General features: G+C 42.1%; 1 protein-coding gene across 2 annotated transcripts; it reads left to right on the top strand.

Annotated features, from left to right (window-relative positions):
- Nucleotides 1–332: 332 nt before the first annotated feature.
- On the top strand, nucleotides 333–12950 carry ZFP90 (ZFP90 zinc finger protein). Of its 2 annotated transcripts, none has more exons than XM_069456339.1 (4): nucleotides 333–389; nucleotides 6909–7035; nucleotides 7382–7477; nucleotides 11280–12950. In XM_069456339.1, exons 1-4 carry the CDS (start codon nucleotides 357–359, stop codon nucleotides 12932–12934), a joined length of 1911 nt encoding a protein of 636 aa, XP_069312440.1. In that variant the 5' UTR covers nucleotides 333–356; the 3' UTR covers nucleotides 12935–12950. The 2 variants fall into 2 exon arrangements, with proteins under 2 accessions (XP_069312440.1, XP_069312441.1); XM_069456340.1 differs by lacking the exon at nucleotides 11280–12950 and adding an exon at nucleotides 11225–11250.
- The last annotated feature ends 8804 nt before the right edge of the window (nucleotides 12951–21754 follow it).

Genomic DNA, 21754 nt, shown 5'->3' on the forward strand with positions numbered 1-21754 from the left:
TGGGTTGGCTGGAGGTCGCGAAAAACGGACCCCTCCCCCGCCCCGAACGTGGTGATTCCGAGAGCGCGGATCCGGGCGGCACCTCTGACGGGTTTGGCGGGTGTCTGCCGGGCCTCGCCCATCATCCTGCGGGTGGGACTGGGCGTGGCCGGAGGTGGGTGCCCGGGAGGTGGCGGAGCCTTTAATTTGAGGGGAAGGAGAGCGACAGGCCTGGGCGGGGTCCGCGGTGCTGTCTCCCGTCCCCGCTGGAGTAGCGGTTGAGGGGCGGAGGCGGGGCCGGTGGTTGCAGCCCGGTGAGTGGGCCCTGTCCTCTCTCCCCAGCCCCTGTCCGGGAGCCGGGCCTTGGCGAGGCAGGAATGGCCCCGAGACCGCCGACGGCTGCGCCTCAGGTGAGCAGCACGTTTGTAACCGCCTGGGCATCCCATCCCCCCGGGCGTTTGGAGCGGTCACTGTTTTACGCATGGTGACTCCCATTCGTGGCTCTGTCTCTTTGGAGCCTCCTAGCCATGAGAAACTCCAAGGTGTCCAGAGTCAGAGGAGCGAGATTCCCAAAGGGGGCTGCACTGAGCGGGAGAGAGAACGAGCGCGGTGCGGTGCGATCTTGTGGAAGGAATTAAGGTTGGATGCATTGGGAAGTGTCGTTGTTGAGAGGTCTTTGAACTCTTGTCAATAAGCAATGGAGAGGGTGGGGTGACAGGATGGAAAACTGTAGAGGAGGAGGTAACCGACTGTGTGAGGAGAGAGAGTCCCAGCTTCTGGCCCAGGCCCGTAGAGAGGCAGGAGGAAGAAGCCTAGTCAGAACATGTCAAGGAAGAGGCTGGAGACGGGTTTTCTTGGGCTAGGAGGCAAAAAAACAAAACCAGGGCTGACTTGCCCCTGGCTTTTCATGTCCTTTTCTGCCTTAACAAAGGTATAATAGTGCACACCACCCCCAGAAGTCCAGCCTTCGCTTTAATTAATATGAAGTTGATTTGTGAACCCATTAATTCTTGTAGCAGAGGGGCCGCTTTTCTAGAAGCATCACAACTGTGAGGTTATCCATTGATTTACAGAGCATATTGGCGAAAATAAGATTCAAGTGGTCTCTGGATCTTTCAATCCACACTCTCTTTAGAATTAAGGAAAAGTGACAGCTTGTGGTTGCTAGGTGTGTGAGACAATCAAGATCAATCCAGATAAAAACCCCAACTAGTAATGTCCTCTAAAAGCAGTTTACAGTAAATTAAACACACAATATTATAATGCTTTTATTTATTTATTTATTTTTTACTTATGTTTCTGTTTAACAGGGGTGAGCCTTAAAAAGTAAGACAAATAACAATACTAGAACAAGACAGGTATTTGGTTTTTGGAGAGCCAGAGCAAATCATGATCACTTACCACCTTTACATACAAAATGTTTCCTCAGTAGGCTATGACAATTAGGATGACTTAACACCTCATCAGAGTCTATGGTACTTTCCAAAGAAGGGTTGCCTTTTTAATGGTGACATTGGATACATGTTCTGAGCAGTGAATTTTAGGGGACTGCTTTAAACTTCACTTTTAAAGCTGTGTTCCCCCAGCACTCTGGCTCAGTTATATTCCCATGGAGTGGCTTGACGGTCCCCTTGGGTTATCTAACTCAGGCTGCGGATGATGGCCAGGGATGAAGGACAGAACAGAACACTGGCTCTACAGTGGGGATTTTTAGGCAGAAATTTCCCTTTGTCAGTGGTTCCCCTTCTCTGAGGTTGGCCCTCGGGGAATACAAAGATGAGTAATGAGTCATGTGACTGCTTCTCCGGAAAGTTAAATTGGTGGAAATAGACAGCGTCATGCAGAAATATACCACAAGATAGGTGCTTTGAAGTGCTGTTGCAGAGGTCCAGAGGCTGCTGTGAGTTTAGAGAGGGGCCAGGAAATTTGCCCGTGGGAAGGAGTCAGTTGAGATGTTATGTTTGAGTAGCGCAGTCTAAGCAGGTGAAAAAGAAGGGGAAGGGGACAGAGCTGATTGACTTTGTGGGTCAGGGGAGTTGGGAGGCAAGATGAGGGGGCATATTCATTAAACCATTGTCCCGTGTGACAGCAGCTGTGGGCTGCAGGCAATGGCTAGATGAGAGTGGACGTTTAGACTTTGTTCTTCTTGACCTTGTAATTCATTCATCTGTTCATTCAGCAGATAGTCATTGAGCCCTGTGGTGTGTTAGGTGCTTTCCTAGGCAGTTGGGATACTTTAGTGAACAGAATTTATAAAGGACTCTGCTCTCAAGGAGCTTACATTCTGGAAAGGGGAGACAGAAGAATTCAGTTAAAAAGTATATGGTATCCTAGAAGGCGATAGTACCTCAAGAGGGAAAAAAGGTAGGAAAGGTCAGGGGGATTGAGTGGGGAGGTGGGGGTGCAATTTTAAATAGCGTGGTCAGGGTAAGCCTTTTCCTTATTGCAATAGTGTCACCTGAGCAGACCTGAAAGAGGTGAAGGAGTTAATGGCAGTTTTCTCCCAGGTGTCTGGGAGAAAAGCTCTGTGTAGAGGGGAACTGACTTATGCAGGATGTGTGTCTGGAATATTGAAGGAGCAGCAAGGAGGCCAGTGTAGCTCAAGCTGATGATTTTGGGCAGGCAACTAGTATGACTTCCTAGATAGATGTAAAGATCGCTGTGAATGACGAATTGTAGGAGAAAGAATTTGATAATTAGAGCTCCTTTGGAGAGGTGTTTTGATGGGAGAGACCTTCCCCCTGAGTGTAGTTAACAAATACCTGAAGTGGTATGGGTCTGGGAGCAGAAACCGAAGAAGTGGGATACCCCCCACCTAGAGTCCTTAAGATCTGTGGGATGGTTAGGAGCTTTATCTGTCTAAACACTCTGCATCCTTGTTCACCTTTTCTTTACACAGGTACTGCATTTTAAGTTAAGGCGGGGAGGCGGGGGAGTGTTTGCCATTTTTAAAGTCGAAGCTGCCATAACAGTAAGAAATAAGGGAAGTTTTCTAAGAAAAACATGGTCTGCATACGGAGACCAGGTTTCTTGGTGTCCTACCTCGATGGGGAGGAAATGGGGAGGGATCAGGGCCTGGTGTCTGTTGATTCCAGATCCTGAGAGCTCTGTGGTTAGATCATCACAATGAACGGACCCAGCAAAGCTTGGCTCAGGTCACTCAAACTCAGACAAGATGCTCCTGGGCCACCAGGGGAGGCTAAGCCACTTGCTGAATCAGGTTGGGATGTTTGTGGTCAAGGATGTTTGAGTTCCCTCTATCCCAGAGGTCCCCTTTCTCAGCTTTTTCCTGAGCTGACTAGAGCTAGTCCTTAAGCCGCAGCTCACACAGCTCTTCCCCCAGGTTAGGTTAGGTGCCTTTCCTGTGCGTTCCCATACACCTGTGCACACCTTTTATAGTAAGGAGTGGTGTGTTTACCCAGCTGTCTCTGTACCAGGCTTTAGGGCAAGGCGTCCTTTCAACCCTTGCTCCAGAGTAAACGTGAGGTAGTGGGTCTCATATGAGTGAACATTCATAACCTTTTAAGCCCAAGCAGCAATTTTATACTTTCTGCATTTTCTGCTTCTAATATAGCAAAGTTTATATTTTCCACGTACAATGACCCTAATTTTTTGATAAAATAATTACATGACACAATGTGACTTGCACTGAACAGTTTTAAGAAATTGTCTTTAGGACAATGTTAGGATGTCAACACCTGTTCCTGCAAGACCTGTTTCAAAAATATAATTCTTTTCCTGACTTTCTGTCTTGCGTTATTAATACTTTTATTTTATATGAATATATCTTATTAAAATACTATATTATGTGAGCATAATATAGTATTACAGACTCTTTAGTTTCGATATAATCTTTTTTCAGTTTTTAAAATTGTAGTGAAATACAACATAATAAACTTATAATCTTAACTGATTTTAAGGTGTACACTAGTATTAAATACATTCACATGTTGTGCAGCCATCAGCACCGTCCATCTTCAGAACTCTTTTCATCTTGTAAAACTGAAACTCTATAATCCATTAAACAATAACTCCCCATGCTCCCCCCCCACCCCCCTGGCCCCTGGTAACCACCATTCTACTTTCTTTCTCTATGATTTTTGACTCATATATTAGTGGAATCACACAGTATTTTTGCTTTTGTGACTAGCTTATTTCACTTATCCTCAAGGTTCATCTAAGTTGTAGGAGTTGTCAGAGTTTCCTTTCTTTTTAAGGCTAAATAAAATATCTTAGGATAAAAGCCTTTTTAAGGCTGAGTACAATTCCACTGTACATATTATACCACATTTTGCTTACCCAGTGATCTTTGATGAACACTCGGGTTGTTTCCGTGTTTTAGCTATTGTGAATAATGCTGCTGTGGCATTGAACATGAACTTGAGGCATGGAGTCATTGAACATGAGTATACAAATATCTCTTTGAGACCTTGCTTTCAGTTCTTTTGGCTGTATACTCAGAAGTGAAGTTACTGGATCATATGGTAAATTCTATTTTTAATTTTTTTGAGGAACTGCCATACTGTTTTCCATAGATGCCATGCCCTTCTTTGGTCCTACTGACAGTGCACAAAGGGTTCCAATTTCTCAACATCCTTGCCAGCACTTGTTATTTTCTGGGTTTTTGATAGTAGCCATCCTAGTGGATGAGAGGTGGTATCTCAGTGTAGTTTTAATTTGCATTTCTCTAATGATTAGTGATGTTGAGCATCTTTCATGTGCTTTTTGGCCATTTGTATATTTCTTTACAGAAATTTTTATTCAAGTCTTTTGCCGACTTTTGAATTGGGTTTTTTGTTGTTGAGTTTTAGGAGTTCTCTATGGATTCCGGATATTAATCTCTTATATTATAGACTCATTTATGATCCTTCTTCCTTAGCATCTCTGTATTTGTTTTGATGAATTTCCTTTTCTCCCTATGCATGTTTTTTCCCTTAAATATTTTAATTATAACATATTTTAAATTTCATATCATTTTTATGAGGATTTTTCTTTTGTTTTTTTAATCAGTTTTAATGATTATATTGCTTTGCAAAAATGTGCCAAAATTTATTTAGCCATTTCTTATAGGATATTTAGATTGTTTCTAAAATGTTAGTATAAATAATACTGAGATCAAATCCTATTTGGTTACAGTAGATAATTCTTTCAAAATACAATTAAACATTTTTTTTTTAATTTCAGCATATTATGGGGGCACAAAAGTATAGGTTACGTATATTGCCCTTGTCCCCCCCACATCAGAGCTTCAAGCGTGTCCATCCCCTAGACAGTGCGCATTGCACTCATTATGTATGTATACACCCATCCCCTCCCCACCCCACATCTGCCTGACACCCGTTTAATGACAATTGAACATTTTTTAAAAGAGATCTCTTTTTTTTTTTTTTTTTTTTTGAGACAGAGTCTCACTCTGTTGCCCAGGCTAGAGTGAGTGCTGTGGCATCAGCCTAGCTCACAGCAACCTCAAACTCCTGAGCTCAAGCGATCCTCCTGTCTCAGCCTCCCGAGTAGCTGGGACTACAGGCATGTGCCACCATGCCCGGCTAATTTTTTCTATATATATTTTTAGCTGTCCATATAATTTCTTTCTATTTTTAGTAGAGATGGGGTCTCGTTCTTGCTCAGGCTGGTCTCGAACTCCTGAGCTTAAACGATCCGCCCACCTCGGCCTCCCAGAGTGCTAGGATTACAGGCGTGAGCCACCGCGCCCGGCCTAAAAGAGATCTCTTTAACAGGTTTTGGTGTCATGCTTATCTTTAATTTGTGGAACATTCAGATTGCTTTTTTTTTTTCTGTCTTTTGAAAGAATTTACCTGTAAAACATTTAGACTCAGGATTTTTATAGAGAGGATAGTTTAGGAATAATTTTCTCTATTTCCTCCTCAATTATTAAGGTTTCTGCTTTTTTTGTGTTAACATTGATAATATAGAATTTAAAAATTACCTACTTCATGTCGGGCAGATGTGGGTGGGGGAGGGGATGGGTGTATACATACATAATGAGTGCAATGCGCACTGTCTAGGGGATGGACACGCTTGAAGCTCTGACTGGGGGCTGGGGGGCAAGGGCAATATATGTAACCTAAACTTTTATACCCCCACAATATGCTGAAATAAGAATAAAAAAAATTACCCACTTCATTAAGATTTTTCACATTTCTGGCCGGACGTCGTGGCTCACGCCTGTAATCCTAGCACTCTGGGAGGCCAAGGCAGGTGGATTGTTTGAGCTCAGAGGTTTAAGACCAGCCTGAGCAAGAGCGAGACCCCGTCTCTACTAAAAATAGAAAGAAATTATATGGACAGCTAAAAATACATATAGAAAAAATTAGCCAGGCATGATGGCGCATGCCTGTAGTCCCAGCTACTCAGGAGGCTGAGGCAGGAGGATCACTTGAGCCCAGGAGTTTGAGGTTGCTGTGAGCTAGGCTGATGCCACAATACTCTAGCCTGGGCGACAGAGTGAGACTCTGTCTCAAAAATAAAAAAAGGGGAGGGCCCTAAGTGTATACAGCAAACTGTTGAGAGATTATTTCTGGGGAGTAAAGTGGGATTGGTTATGGGGATGAAGAGGGCCATCACTTTCTACTGCCCACTGTATTTGGATTTTGTAATAAAGGAAATGAATGGGCAGCAAGGAATTGGTGATTGTATGAAAAGACTTGGCTTTGAAAGAATCTGAGAAGATAGCTAAGTGGGAATATAGCTTTGCAGGGCAAACTACCCCTCATGACTTTCCTGCCTGATATACTACTAGATCGTTTAAAAACTGATGAAAACAACTAGTGTATATAACCCAACATGACCACCTCATGCTAACAAATGTGTGGTCACTGCTTCTATTAGATCCTACAGTATGTTCCCAGTATTGCCATGGGAACATTTGTAGGGTTGATCCCTAGTTGAGCAGAAATGTGATCCTACAGGAATCAGTGACATTCAAAGATGTGTCTGTGGACTTCACCCAGGAAGAATGGCACCACATCGACCCTGCTCAGAGGAGATTATACAGGGATGTGATGCTGGAGAACTACAGCCACCTGGTTTCTGTTGGTAAGGACCAGTTCTGAGTGTCTTGCCTATTGGTGGGTCTTTCCTTCCTTGGTTGCTAAGGTTGTGATGCTCATAGCTGATGTCACCGTGAGCAGGGTATGCAGGGGTCAGACTTTGTTAATCTCATTGGGACCCAGCTTTATGGGGTTTTGAGCCTGCTCTTTAGGTAAAAGGTCTTTATTTTGCAGAACTGGAAATAGGCAATTTGATTGCATGACTCCTTAAGTTGCGCCTTTTTCTTCCTTCAGAGTTTCCGAGGATCAAGGACTAGTACTGACTTGTCCTTAGGAGGGTTCTTTGTCCACTTGCACAAACAACCAAATCTTGTGTATTTACCCATGAGCAGGATATCAAGTTTCCAAGCCAGACGTGATCTTCAAATTGGAGCAAGGAGAAGAGCCATGGATATCAGAGGGAGAAATCCAAAGACCTTTCTGTCCAGGTGAATGAGAATGAGTGAGAATCGGGCGTATAGGAATGAATGCAGATGCTGGCACGGCTCAGGAAGGGGAAGGTACCTTCAGCAGCTGGGTTGGGAGCCCCTAGACCTGCATAGGAAGCTGAAACCATCTAGGTGACACCTCATTATATCTCTCTTTTTCAAAAGGGTCTGGAGGCAAAGGGACCCCTTTTTTCTTTCTAAAAGTAGCTTTTTCTCTACACTAAGAATACCATTTCTGCCTATCCTGTAACCCTACTTATTGGATTATTTTCCCCTGGTGGCTTCCAACTTCTTTCATTAATTAGAGATCCCTTTTCTACTCATTCAGACATGAATTGAAACTGCTTGTCTCTTGTTTTGTCTTGTTGCTTTCACTGTCAAATGCCCCAGACTTACAGGAAACACCCACAGCCTTGATTCTCCCTCCTTCATAACCTATCTGCGGATGCCTTTCCCTGACCACATGCCGAAAACATCTGCCTGGGGAGCAACAGCATCTTCCTTTCATCCCACATTTGTGCTAATTGACTCATTGCTCCTCCGCGGTTCCTAGAGTATCATCCTCTCCTAGTCTCCTGGCTTGCTAAGTGCTGCTTGGCTTTAGGTCTTTGGCATTTCTTGCTTCCCTCCCCCACCCCTCCCGAGTGATTCTGCCTTAAGGAGTCTGCCCTCTGGACTCCTAGACCTTTCTATTACCTCCCTAAAAGGGTCCTGCCTTTTGGTTATTGCAGTTCCTTATTCTGTGCAGTAGATTTAGAAATCTCCCTTACTTGTACCCTGGTCATTTCTTTTTCTCTCACAGGACCTCTCCCCACTTGACATTTCACACAATTCATATTGAATACGTAGAGTCTAAATTCATCATCTTTTATCTCCAGCCAGCACATTTTGCTACCTTGCCCGTTTCCCATGTCTACCCTTGTCTGTTAGAATCCACTGGATTTCCAATCAATCCCTCAAGCCAGACATCATAATCAGTTTAGTCCTTTTTCTTTCCACGTGGGTTATTTTCTTCCTTTGAGAAATAGCTTAGAGTTTTCCTGCCTTTTAACTTCTACTGATAGCATCCTAAACCAGGCCTTGGATTTAAATTACTATCATTATCAGTTGGAATTTGTCACTTAGTCTTTTCTTTTTATAATCCATATTGGATTTTTAAAATTACAGCTTTATTGAGATATAATTCACATACGATAAGATTCACCCCTTTAAAGTGTACAGGTCAGTGTGTTTTCATATATTCAGAGAGTTGTACAAACATTACCACTATCTAATTTCAGAACATTTGTATCACCCCAAAAAGAAACTTCATATCCATTAATGGTTACTCCCCATTCCTCACTCCTTTCAGCCGCTGACAACCACTAATCTACTTTCTGTCTCTATGGATTTGGCTATTCTGCACAGTTCGTATAAATGGAATCACATAATATATGACTGGCTTCTTGCACCTTGCCTAATGTTTTTAAGATTCATTCATTTGTAGCGTGTATCAGTACTTCATTCCTTTTTATTCAGTTGCATGGTTATACCACACCTTGTTTAACTATTCACCAGTTCATGGACCATACTGGATTTTAATGCTTTATCTTCATAAAACCTCTGACAAAACCTTACTATTACTCCCTGTACCTCATTATAGGAAATAGAAACTCCCTTGATTTAAAGGTCTTTTGTCATACCTTGCAGTATTATCTTTCTTTTCCTGCTAAAACAAGCTCCGCTTAGGTTGAACTTCTTTTAATATTTTCTGCAAGTAGCATATACTTCCCCCTCATTAGGTAATATGTTCTGCCTATCCAAAGCTATCTGTTCTTGAAGCTCAAGGTCTATATAATTCATGAAATAATGTATAATAATATATTTATATCTTCCCTGATCACAAATACTATTTATATCATCTCTACTACACAAACTCAGATTTAATAATATATCATCTGCTGGGTTTGCTTTTTTTTTTTTTTTTTTTAGTTATCAAGAGATTGAGTCTTGTTTCTGTGCTTAGGTTTCAGATTCCTGGAGGACGGATCTATTTATTATAGTATTTCTATATATTCTATCTGTGTTGCAGAGCATATAGAATACAGTCAGAAATTACTTGATTGATTATTATGAAATGTGGCTGGAGAAATAACTTCCTCATTAGTTATTTCTGCAAGCATTTCTCAAATGTCCAACTGAGTGTTCTTAAAAAAACATATAAATCATTCTCTGCCCTCAGGAGTTTAGAGTTGATTCTTGTTGCGGGGTAAGGAATTTTGGGGCTTAGAGCCCCTTTATTGTTTTTCCTTCCCAACAGTTTATTATGAAAATTTTCAAATATATAGAAAAGTTGAAAAAATTTTACAGCCAACACGACATACCTACCACCAAGATTATTACATTTGTTGTTGTTAACATTTTGTTATATTTGCGTTATCACGTATCTCTTCATCTATCCATTTATCAATTCCTCTTTTTGATGTATTTCCAAGTAAGTTGCAGACATGAGGACATTCTACCTCTCCACACTTGAGCATGCATGTCATTAACTAGAGTTCAATATTTGTTTACAGTTGTATGTTTTAAGGAAATGTTACATACAGTGAAATGTACAACTCTTATATGTGCCATCTAGTTGGTCTCAACAAATGCATGGATGCATCAAACCCAAATTCCTGTCAATATGGAACATTTTCATCGCTCCAGAAAGCCCCCTGCTCTTAGTTTTTTTGGTTTTTTGTTTGTTTGTTTGTTTGTTTTTAAGACAGAGGCTCGCTCAGTTGCCCAGGCTAGAGTGCTGTGGCGTCACCCTAGCTCACAGCAATCTCAAACTCCTGGGTTCAGGCGATCCTCCTGCCTCTGCCTACTGAGTAGTTGGGACAGGCATCCACCACCATGCCCTGCCAATTTTTTCTATTTTTAGTTTCCCAGCTAATTTTTTTTCTATTTTTAGTAGAGACAGGGTCTCACTCTTGTTTAGGCTTGTCTCAAACTCCTGAGCACAAGCAATCCTCTGCCTTGGCCTCCCAGAGTGCTAGGATTACAGGCATGAGCCACCACACCCAGCCTTCTGCCCTTAGATTTTAAAGGTTCCCATTCTTAGAACCTAGGTATTAATTAATTCTCTGCTATTGGTATTCGGAAGTAAAAAATGGAGACTTAGAGATCAATTTATTAGGCAGATTGAAATACAACCTCCTTGGTCAGGAGAGTGATTAGTGTAGACCTGTAGCTCAAATGGACCAAAAGCACCAGTTATAAGGGCAGAGATGATTTGCCTCCTGAAATACTACTTTTCCTCAGTTTGTAAAGTATAGCCCTTGATCTCCCAAGTATGTCAAAGAACCATTTTGGTTAGCTCACTGGGTGTAGATTTTCTTTACAGCATTTGGAGACCTGGAACCTTAAAGACTAGACCTTAAATAAATTATTAACTGGATGTACTAGGAAAATAGATTTCATGGTGGTTTGTGAAAGGACAGGAGACATGGAGAGCAGATAGGATCCTGCAAGGTAGACTATGATCTATGCCATTTGTATCCATGCCTAACGTGCTCATGCTCACTTATTCCCTAACCAGCCTTCCTAGATGGGCTTTCCTCATTCTCTGGACTTACCACACAGTCTGGATCTACAGTCTTCACTATTACCTCTCTTCATTTTTTCTTTCCTCCATTTTGGGTCTTTTCCCCAGGATACAGGACTAATTTCAAAACAGAGTCAGGTATAATTTGTATCTCTTTCATTTCCTAATTCCTACTGTAGCAGTTTGTTTCAACAGGAAGGAATAGGGGACTTTTGTACTTTGGATTTCTTTCAGACTGGAAGACCTGGCCTGAAGCCAAATCATCATATCTGCAGCAGAATGTATCAGAAGTATCCCATAGCACAGATAATCTCTCACATGCCACATTAGAAGACTCCTGGGATGTTGACAGCCAGTTAGTGAGGCACCAGGAAAACTGGAGGAGACATCTGGGGCCAGAGGCACCCACCCAGAAGAAAATAATCACACCACAAGACAGTTTTGAGCAGAATACATTTGGGGAAAACTCTAGATTGAACACAGACCTGGTTACACAACTGAGCATTCCTTTTAGAATAGGACTTAGTGAATGTGAGACACTTGAAAGCAATTTGGGACATAATTCAGACTTACTTAATCAGAGCAATATCCTTACAAAAAAGAAACCTTTTAAATGTAATAAATGTAGAAAAGCCTTTATTCATAGATCATCACTTACTAAACATGAGAAAACTCACAAAGGAGAGGGAGCTTTCCCCAATGGTACAGATCAGGGAATTTATCCTGGAAAGAAACACCATGAATGTACTGACTGTGGGAAAACCTTCCTCTGGAAGACACAGCTTACTGAGCATCAGAGAATTCACACTGGGGAGAAACCCTTTGAATGTAATGTGTGTGGAAAGGCCTTCAGGCATAGCTCATCCCTTGGTCAACATGAGAATGCTCATACGGGAGAGAAACCCTATCAATGTAGTCTCTGTGGTAAAGCCTTCCAGCGTAGCTCCTCCCTTGTTCAACACCAGAGAATCCACACTGGAGAGAAGCCCTATCGATGTAATCTATGTGGGAGATCCTTTAGGCATGGCACATCCCTCACTCAACACGAGGTCACACATAGTGGAGAGAAGCCCTTCCAATGTAAAGAATGTGGGAAAGCCTTCAGTCGTTGTTCTTCCCTAGTCCAACATGAGAGGACTCATACTGGCGAGAAACCTTTTGAATGTAGCATATGTGGGAGGGCTTTTGGTCAGAGCCCATCCCTTTATAAACATATGAGGATTCATAAGAGGGGCAAACCTTACCAAAGCAATAACTATAGCATGGATTTCAAGCATAGCTTCTCTCTTACACAAGATGAAAGCACTCTAACTGAAGTCAAATCCTATCACTGTAATGACTGTGGGGAAGACTTCAGTCACATTACAGACTTTACTGACCATCAGAGGATTCATTCTGGAGAGAACCCCTATGACTGTGAGCAGGCCTTTAGTCAACAACCTATTTCTCATCCTGGGGAGAAACCGTATCAATGTAATGTATGTGGAAAAGCTTTCAAAAGGAGTACAAGTTTCATAGAGCATCACAGAATTCATACTGGAGAAAAACCCTATGAATGTAATGAGTGTGGAGAAGCCTTCAGTAGACGCTCATCGCTTACTCAGCATGAGAGAACCCACACTGGAGAGAAACCCTATGAATGTATAGACTGTGGAAAAGCCTTCAGTCAAAGTTCATCTCTTATTCAGCATGAGAGAACTCATACCGGAGAGAAACCCTATGAATGTAATGAATGTGGACGAGCCTTCCGAAAGAAAACCAACCTGCATGATCATCAGAGAATTCATACTGGAGAAAAACCCTATTCTTGTAAGGAATGTGGGAAAAACTTTAGCCGAAGCTCAGCTCTTACTAAACACCAGAGGATTCATGCACGAAATAAACTTTAGAATCCCTGAAATTGAATGTGCAGAACACTTTAGCTAAAATATTGTTCTGATTCAGTATCAGAGGATTCTTACTAGAGAGGAAGCTTGAGAATATGATGAATCATGTGTGTTTTTATGTTGTGTGTGGAGAAAACTGTGCCAGTCAACAGAATTTTGTTTAACAAATAAAAGCCACATTCTCAGTTCTAATTACAGACTGTTGTAAAACAACTACAAACCCCATATGTAGCCAGTTGGAAATGATATGCCTATATATTGGACTTTATAAAGCTTCTAAATATATGCAGGAGATCACCAAGTTTCAACAGCTTGACTTGTAACTCCCACTGTTGACAGCCTTTTAAATCATAAAACTCCTGCTATAATAACTGATTCTTACTTTAAAATTGTTTGACAACTGCACTCAACTGCAGCTCTTACATTAACTTCACCATGGAAACTAATTCCACCTCCAGGAATTCACCATTCAAAGAATTAGGTCAACTAGCTCAACCACTTCATTGTACAGATGAAGATACTGAAAACCAAAGATGTGAAGTGGTTTGCACAGTGTGATACAACCTAAATGGCAAAGCTGGGTTGAGAATTCAGGTTTCCTGGATCTTTGGCTCCATGGCCTTGCCACTAAAAAGGTATTTTGGAATTCAGAGGGCTTTAAAAGAATTTTTTTTTTTTTGAGACAGAGTCTTGCTCTGTTGCCCTGGATAGAGTGTAGTGGCGTCATTGTAGCAACTTCTTGCAAGCTTACAACCAAAAAACAAACTGTAGATAGTTGAACTACTGGTGACATTTTTCCTTTTCCCAGTTGTAATTATTCTTCCAGCTAACATATGTCAGTTTCATAGAACTAATAAATCCTTTTATTGTGCTTTTTGTGGCATACCCATGAAAAAGCACTTCCCCAAACTTCCTATATCAGATCAGTGGGAAAATGACACAAAACTAAGAGAATTTTTCCCAGTTAATTTTACTGTAGAGAAGTATAAGTCCAATTACCCATTGCCATAAAGTTTGTCTTTGACTCAGAGAAATGCTATGTACTGGCTCATTGTGTGTGCAAAGGTAATATTTCACCATTAAAAAAAAAGGTCAAGTTATTTTAGCTCTGTGGTGCCTTTGCATCAGTAAAGCATGAGCTAAGCTTAAGTGGCCTGCTCCATCCCCTAATGGCCTATCCTAAAGGAATTTCCAGAATGTTTGTTGGTTCATCACAGAGCAGAGAAATTTGGAAGCAATTGTGGACACTGGCCCCTTCCACACAAGAGCCTCTCCCTTCAAGATAGGCAAATTTTTCCATCCCTAATTATGAATCATGGGGTGAAATTATGTCACTAGTATTGATGGTGAACCTTTCCTACTGGCTTCTTTTTGTGCCAGATAACAGCATCCGTCACCCTTCTCTCATCCTGGATGGCATGAGGCAGCTCTCAAGCATTCTTCATCCTTTGCAGGGAAAAATGTGCATGGGGGCTGAAATGTATGTGCAGACCAATGAGTCTATCACCTGTGAAGCACGATGGGCTATTCCATAGCAGATCTGCCCTTCTGAGATGTTAACCACTTAAAAAAAAACTTTGTTTATGATGCTCCATGCTTAGCTCTCACACAATGCCAAGACCATGCTTGTGTTGTCTGATGTGTAGTTGACAATGGGTAATTCTACTCAGACCCTCCCCTACTGATTGGCTGGGATGCATGTCAGGATCTTATTTTGCTGCTGGTTGTTTGGGGGGTTCCCATAGCGGCCTACTTGCAGGAATGGCATGAATTGTAACCAGTTGAGTGCTGCTCTGCTCCATTGTTATGGAGGTTTATAAAAACTTAGTTCTCGAAGACCTAAAGGAGACCACTCGTGTGTGTTTGGGGCCTGGCTTGGATCCAGCCACTACTCTGAATTTCAGCACATCTTCACTGACAGGGAGGGAGCCCAGGATGTGTGTGTGGCTGATTGAGCAGAGAGGGCTTTCCTAGTCCCAGCAGCCATGCACCGCACACTTATACATACTCTTTCAGAGCTACAGGAAACGCATCCTTGTACCATCATTGTATTCTTTCAATAAATAGCCTTCTGAGTTGAGTGGGAGTCAGTTTGTCTTTTTCAATTTTTAGAACTTGGCTAAGATTTAAGAATGGCACATCAAGAAGGAAGGATTGACCGCTAAACTCATCATAGCCAGGTGAGTTGTTAATAATAATACGTACTATTTATTGAATGCTTACTATTTAAAAGACATTATGTTAATGTTTCATTTTATTCAGTCCTTACAACCCCTAGTTAGAGGTGTTGTGGTTGCTCTTGTCTTTTTCTGCCCGGCTTTCCCACTGTCTTCCTCTTGTAACAATTCCTGGTGCACTGCCCGAAAAAACACAAGTCAGGATCTCCCCAGGGCTCAGTGATCATTCTAGGAAAAGGATTGTGACCTAGTTCAGCCAACTGGAGTCCTTTGCCAGAATTTTTTCAAAGTAGAGCTAGAAGGAGAACTTTATATTGGGGTTGCTATGCTGGAAAGGTAAACACCTAGAGGTTCTTAGAGTCCAGTTTCTTACCAGAGATGGGAGGTCTGTTGTATAGGACAGGATGGTGTTCTCCTTTCTATTCCCTGCGGTCCTAGGACCTAGCTTAATTTCTGAAGCTCTCCTTAGGATTCAGTGAGCTCCCCACTATTAGTCCAGCAAATCCTCCTTTTTGTGCAAGCTAATTTTTTTTCTGTTGCTTGCATTAAAGAAACTTAATACGTGTATTATATCCTTGTTTTATAATGGGGGGGGGGTCTCAAGAGATACATTAACTCACCCAAGGTAGTATTTAATATTTCCCATCACAGATTCAAGCTTTGAACCGGAATTGTCTGTCCCCAAAGGGATAGCTCTTAACCTCTAACACCAATGTCTCCAGAACCATGTTTTGTTCAAGATGCTGCATGTAACTCAATGTCATTTGGGGATGAGTGGTCGAAGGGACATGATGACAGCTTAAGTTGAGACTGAGTGGAGACAAAATGATGAAGAGCCTTGGAATGTTTTTCTCAACTATTTCAGTAAATTAAATCTGCTAAATTCACCCACAGTTCTCACACCTTAATATATCAGTTATTTACATTTGCCTATTCTGTAGATAAAAATCTTTTTTTTTTTTTTTTTTTTTTGAGACAGAGTCTCACTCTGTTGCCCAGGCTAGAGTGAGTGCCGTGGCATCAGCCTAGCTCACAGCAACCTCAAACTCCTGAGCTCAAGCGATCCTCCTGCCTCAGCCTCCCGAGTAGCTGGGACTACAGGCATGCACCACCATGCCCGGCTAATTTTTTCTATATATATTTTTAGCTGTCCATATAATTTCTTTCTATTTTTAGTAGAGATGGGGTCTCGCTCTTGCTCAGGCTGGTCTCGAACTCCTGAGCTCAAACGATCCGCCCACCTTGGCCTCCCAGAGTGCTAGGATTACAGGCGTGAGCCACCGCGCCCGGCCAAAAATCTTATACTTAAAAAAATTTTATCATAAATGTTTTTCATGTTGCTACACAAGTCTCCTACTATTGAGACAATATTTGAATTGTTTTTGATGTTGGTGTTTATAATAATGACATTGAATAAGCACCCCACCTTTTTTTCCTATTGAATTTTAAAAAGTATACTCAGAATGAGATTAAATAAAATATCCAAAATGAGATTACTGTCCCAGCATATATAGGGTGATAAAACCAGCTGGTGTGGGACTCACACAAGAATAACCTTGGTACGATAGTGCAGACAGTGCAGGAATGATAGTCTCAAAATTGCAAAAAGGAGCCAGGAGAGAACCAGTGTCCCACTTCTGCTTCATGATGCCTGGACAAGGGCCCCAGGACAGCCATTATATCTGCCAGGGCATCCTATCTATGGAAGATAAGAAAATACTTCTGCACTTATTAATGGTGTTGATGCTCAGATCTTTATAGCTGCAATGGGCTTTTATAAATAGTAACTAAGCTGGTTAATTCCTACTCGTCTTTTAAAATGCAAATGGCACTTCCGAAAAGGTTTTGCTGACTCCCACTTCAACTAAATTGGTCTCCTTTTAAATTTTCATAGATTACTACTAATGCCTTTCATGTTACCACAATTTGTATTTGTGATTATTTGATATTTTTTCCCCACACTAGATTGTGAGTTCCAGGAAGGCAGAGTCCACGTCTGTTTGTTCCCCTGCTTATCACAATACCAAGTAGTAGGTACGTAAGATAGTCTTTTAAGTGAGCAATCAAGTGGAGATTCATCGATAAAGACAACAGGCTCATAAATGGAAAGGTCTTGAAGTCAGATTATTGCAAAATAAAACAATGTGATACTATTTCAGACCAATTAGGCTGGCAAAAATTTAGAAATCTGGCAAGAGGGAAATGAGAACTTTCACGTACTACTAGTGAGAGGGTAAATTGGTATGATCATTTTGGGGAGTAATTTGGCAATATCCGGTAAAATCAAAGCTAAGCACACCTCATGCCGCAAGAGAAATTCTCCCATGTAGGCACAAAGAGACACAAGGATATTCATTGCAGCAGTGTTGGAAAGAATAAAGATACAACAGAAACATTAGTAAATGAATGAGTTAATAAATTGTGGCATATTCTTATAATTTAATATACAGCATTTAAATTTAGGAGCCAAAGCATCTGCCAAAACAAACAAAATCTAGCTCTGCCTATTCAATTCCCATGCAGCTAAATGTGGCTGAAGAAAAACAGAACCACGATGATTAGTCCCACTTTAATTTCTGTCTGTTAACCTCCCACACTTGTTTCCCTAGTCCAGTCATTGCCCCACTCTCCTAAGGTGCTTTTATACCTTCTCTCTTCTCTAACCTCCAGCACTTGGCCACTCTTCACTCAGCTGGTGACCTTATTTCATAGTTAAGGGAGAACAATAAAAGCAATCAGAAGATAACTCCTCACCTGTGTACATCTCATCCTTGAACTCTTCCTTCCTGTTGCTATGGTTGGCACTTTGTTTTCTTATCTAACACCAGCTCTCCCTCTGGTGTATTAGATCCCATCCTTAAACTAGGGCATCGTTCCTACAGTTGTCCTTTTTCCAGCATCTTTTTTTCCGCCTTGTCTGCTAGATCTTTCCCATCAGCATGATAAGGTGTAATTTTTCTCATCTCAAATGTGTTCTACATTCCCTTCCACCTACCTATCACTCCCATTTCTTGCTTCACTTAATAGCAAGATTCCTCAATAGAGATGTGACATACTCATTGTCCCCAATGCCTCCTCCTCCATGCCTCTTGCACCCACTCCAGTCAGGTCTTTGTTTCTGCTTGTGTCAAAGGTCACTGATCAACTCCATTTGGCTAAATCTAGTGATCTTTTTTTCAGTCGTTTTACTTGATCTTTCAACATTAGTTGATACATTAGTTGATCACTTCCTCACCTTTGACCAATTTTTTTCACTTGGCTTCCAGGTCACACTTAACTAGATTTCCTTATTTACTGACAGTGACTTCTCACAAGTTCTTTCCTTACTCTAGACATGGGGATTCCCCTAGGGCTCAGTCTTTGGACCGCTGTTCTTTTTCTATAATCATCCCCTTGGGACTCTCGTCCTGTCTCATGGCTTTAAATATCTATTTGTTGACAACTTCACATTTTATATCTCCAGCCCAGGATTCCATACTCATGTTACCAAAAGTTCGGTACTTGTCCCCAAGGCTGAATCAGAACAAAGAACGAGGACGAGTGGTTTGAGGAAAAGGAAAAAGAAGTTTATTGTTAATAATTTGCTGACAAATGGGGGCGGTGGACTAACATCTCAAAGACTGCCATCCTCCCTTTAAGCAGAAATACAGGGCTTTTTAAAAGGGGGGTTTTCTGCAGTATGCCTTGGGCCTGCTGGACCAGTGTCACATGTCCCAGCCTCAGGCTATTGCTGCTTAACTAAAATTGGTGTTTCTGGTCTTGGGTCTTGGACCATCATGACCTCATCTCTGGTGACTACCATCTTGAGGTCCTTGTCCTTGTGCAGACAATCCTGTTTTAAGATAATAAAGAACAAATAGCAAAGAACAGTTTTCTGTCCCTTTGATCACTGGCCTCAGGATGCAATGCAAGTTTTAATTCCCAAAATGTTGGGGGTGTGGTTTAGAGAGACAACTTATAAAACATTCCATTGCCCTGTTTCCGATCTTTACCTCTATTACACTCATATAACCAACTATGTACCCAGCATCTCCGCTTAGATGTCTAACAGATGTTTCAAATGTAATATGTCTAAAGATGAACTCATGATCTCCCCTCTCCTGGCCGTATCATAATCATGTTCTTTCCTCAGTGTTACCGTTTGATAAAAGGCAGCCTCATCCTTCCTTTTCCTCAGGCCCCAAACCTAGGAACCATTCTTGATTGCTTTCTTCACACCCCACAACCAAGCTTCAATAAGTCCCGGCTGCTAACCGTCAGGATATAAGAGGATGGTCATTTCTTTTTGCCTCTCCTGCTACCACCCTAGCTCAAATCACCATCACCATCTCTGGCCCAGATTTTTGCAATAGCCCTGTAATTGATTTCCCAGCTTCCATCCTTGCTTCCCTGTGTTCACAGTTCAGCAGCCAGAGAGAGACTGTAGAAATCTAAGAGCCTGTCAGTCTTCTGCTCAAAGCCCTCTAATACCTCTCCATTTTACTCAATAAAAGCTAAAGGAAAAGCCTCACATAGGATTGGCACCCCCTGCCGTGTCACATTATCTGTCTGCGTCACCACTGCACTTCCTTAATGGCTCTGCTCCCACAGCGTCCCTGCAGCGCCTTCAACACACCCAGCAAGCTTCCACTTCTGAGCCTTTACATTCCGTTTGCTCTTCCCTCTTCCCCTGCAGATCTTTGCTCAACTATTTTCTTACCAAAGAGCACTTCCTTGACTCCCCTATCAAGAGAGCAGACCCTTCAGTGGCATGCCCCAGCTCCCTCCCCAGCTTTGTTTTTATCCACAACACCTACTGCCACCTGACCTACGTATTTCGCCTGTTTATTGGATGTTCTTCTCTAAAATGAAAGCTCCATGAGAGTAGGGATTTGAAGGGGGGTGGGGAGAGGATAAATTTTATTGAAGCAGAACACGCTTACAGAAAAGTGCACAAATAGCAAGTGAACAGCTTGATGATTGAGGGCAGCAAGTTTTGTATCTTTTGTTCAGTGCTGTGTCCCCAGCACAAGAAATACTTACATATTTAATGAATAGTTAAACTGGATTCACATGTAAGGCTAAAATATTAATAACGGTTGAAAATAAAGTTGCAGATGGATACATATAGTGTGATATAACTGTTAAAAATCCATAATCTACTTTTTAAATTGACACATATGAAGCAAAAGTAGAAAAGTATTAAAATACCAGCTTCAGAGTGGTGGTTTCCACTGGAGGTAGAGGGGAGCAGAATGGGAAGGAATAAAAAAGGCTTAAACTGTCACATTTTATTTCTTTAAAAAAAAAAAAAAAAAGCAAATATGGCCAACCATTAACATTTGCTAAAAGAAGGTGGTGCATAGGTATTTGCTTCGTGTAACTCTCTGAATGTTTAAACTCTTTTACAGTTAAAGTCTTCCTCCTTGCTCTTATCTGGTCCCTTGTCCCACAAAGCCACCTGCTTAGGTCCTCTCAGAGCATGGAGCCCAGATGACTTGCACACCCAGCATATCTGAAGGAGCTAGGTGAAGGAATAATGGATATTCATGCTCCCAAGGGTGAGAAGCTGATCTAAGCCCAAGGAAGAAAGGAGGATCTTGGCCTGTCAGAATCAAACAAAGCATTGCCACTCCCCAGAAATGCCTTCTGAGGGACCAAGTAAAAAGAAGGAGAGGACAGGGAAGCAGAAGGCCTCCTACAGATAGGGAATATGAGTGACTATTTGCAGGAGTTGGTGGAAGGAGATTACTAATTTCTGCTAATAAATTTCAGTGAAACCCCTTTAATTTTGGCAAACATACTTCCTGACAAACACATTTTAATGGATGACGGAGCCAAGCAATTTGGACCTATTTTACTGTGCTATGAACAGAAAAGTAGTGGTTGTATTAGTTGAGTAGCCCCTGGCAGCAGAGTGGAAGCCCTGGGAAGAAAAGGGTAGGACCACCCCATCTGTTTTCTTTGCCATCAGAGATCATGAGACAGGATTTCAGTGGCTCCTGGACAGAGTGACCATATAATTGATCCTCCAAACTGAGACCCTGAGGATGAAGGGGGAGCTAACCAGACAGGAAGTTCAGGCTATGCTGGAGAAAACCTGGAGCTCCTATAAGGACAGGTGGGCAGGAGCCACAGAGCTGCGTCCCCGTGGCTGCCCAGCCAAACTAGGAGATAACTCACCTGGAGAGGGATTAGAGGCAAGGACTGCAGTGGGGCCAAAGGAGAGACTAGGCTGCCCTGCTGTGAGTCAACACAGGGGCTGGGGAGGATCTGGACTCAGGGAGTAGGCCATGGGCTTCAGGACTAACACAGACAGGGCACCAGAGCTCTCTGCCCTGCCTCACATCCAACACAGCCTGTCTTCTTCTCTCCTCTCTCCCAACCCATGGTCTGGAGTGGGGTGGAGAAGGGTGGGCAAGCAGGGATCTGAGATAAGGTAGGAGTTTAGCGTTTTGAAAATGGCTGGACTGGCTGGGCACAGTGGCTCACACCTGTAATCCCAGCACTTTGGGAGGCTGAGGTGGGAGGTTTGCATGAGGCCAGGAATTCAAGACCAGCCTGAGCAACATAGCGAGACCTGTGTCAATGTTAAAGAACCCAAACTCTGTAAAATAATTTAAAGAGGTTTATTCTGTGTCCAATATGTATGACCATGGCCTGGAGA

The sequence above is a fragment of the Eulemur rufifrons genome, chromosome 23 (genome assembly GCF_041146395.1).
Source record: "Eulemur rufifrons isolate Redbay chromosome 23, OSU_ERuf_1, whole genome shotgun sequence".
NCBI lineage: Eukaryota > Metazoa > Chordata > Mammalia > Primates > Lemuridae > Eulemur > Eulemur rufifrons.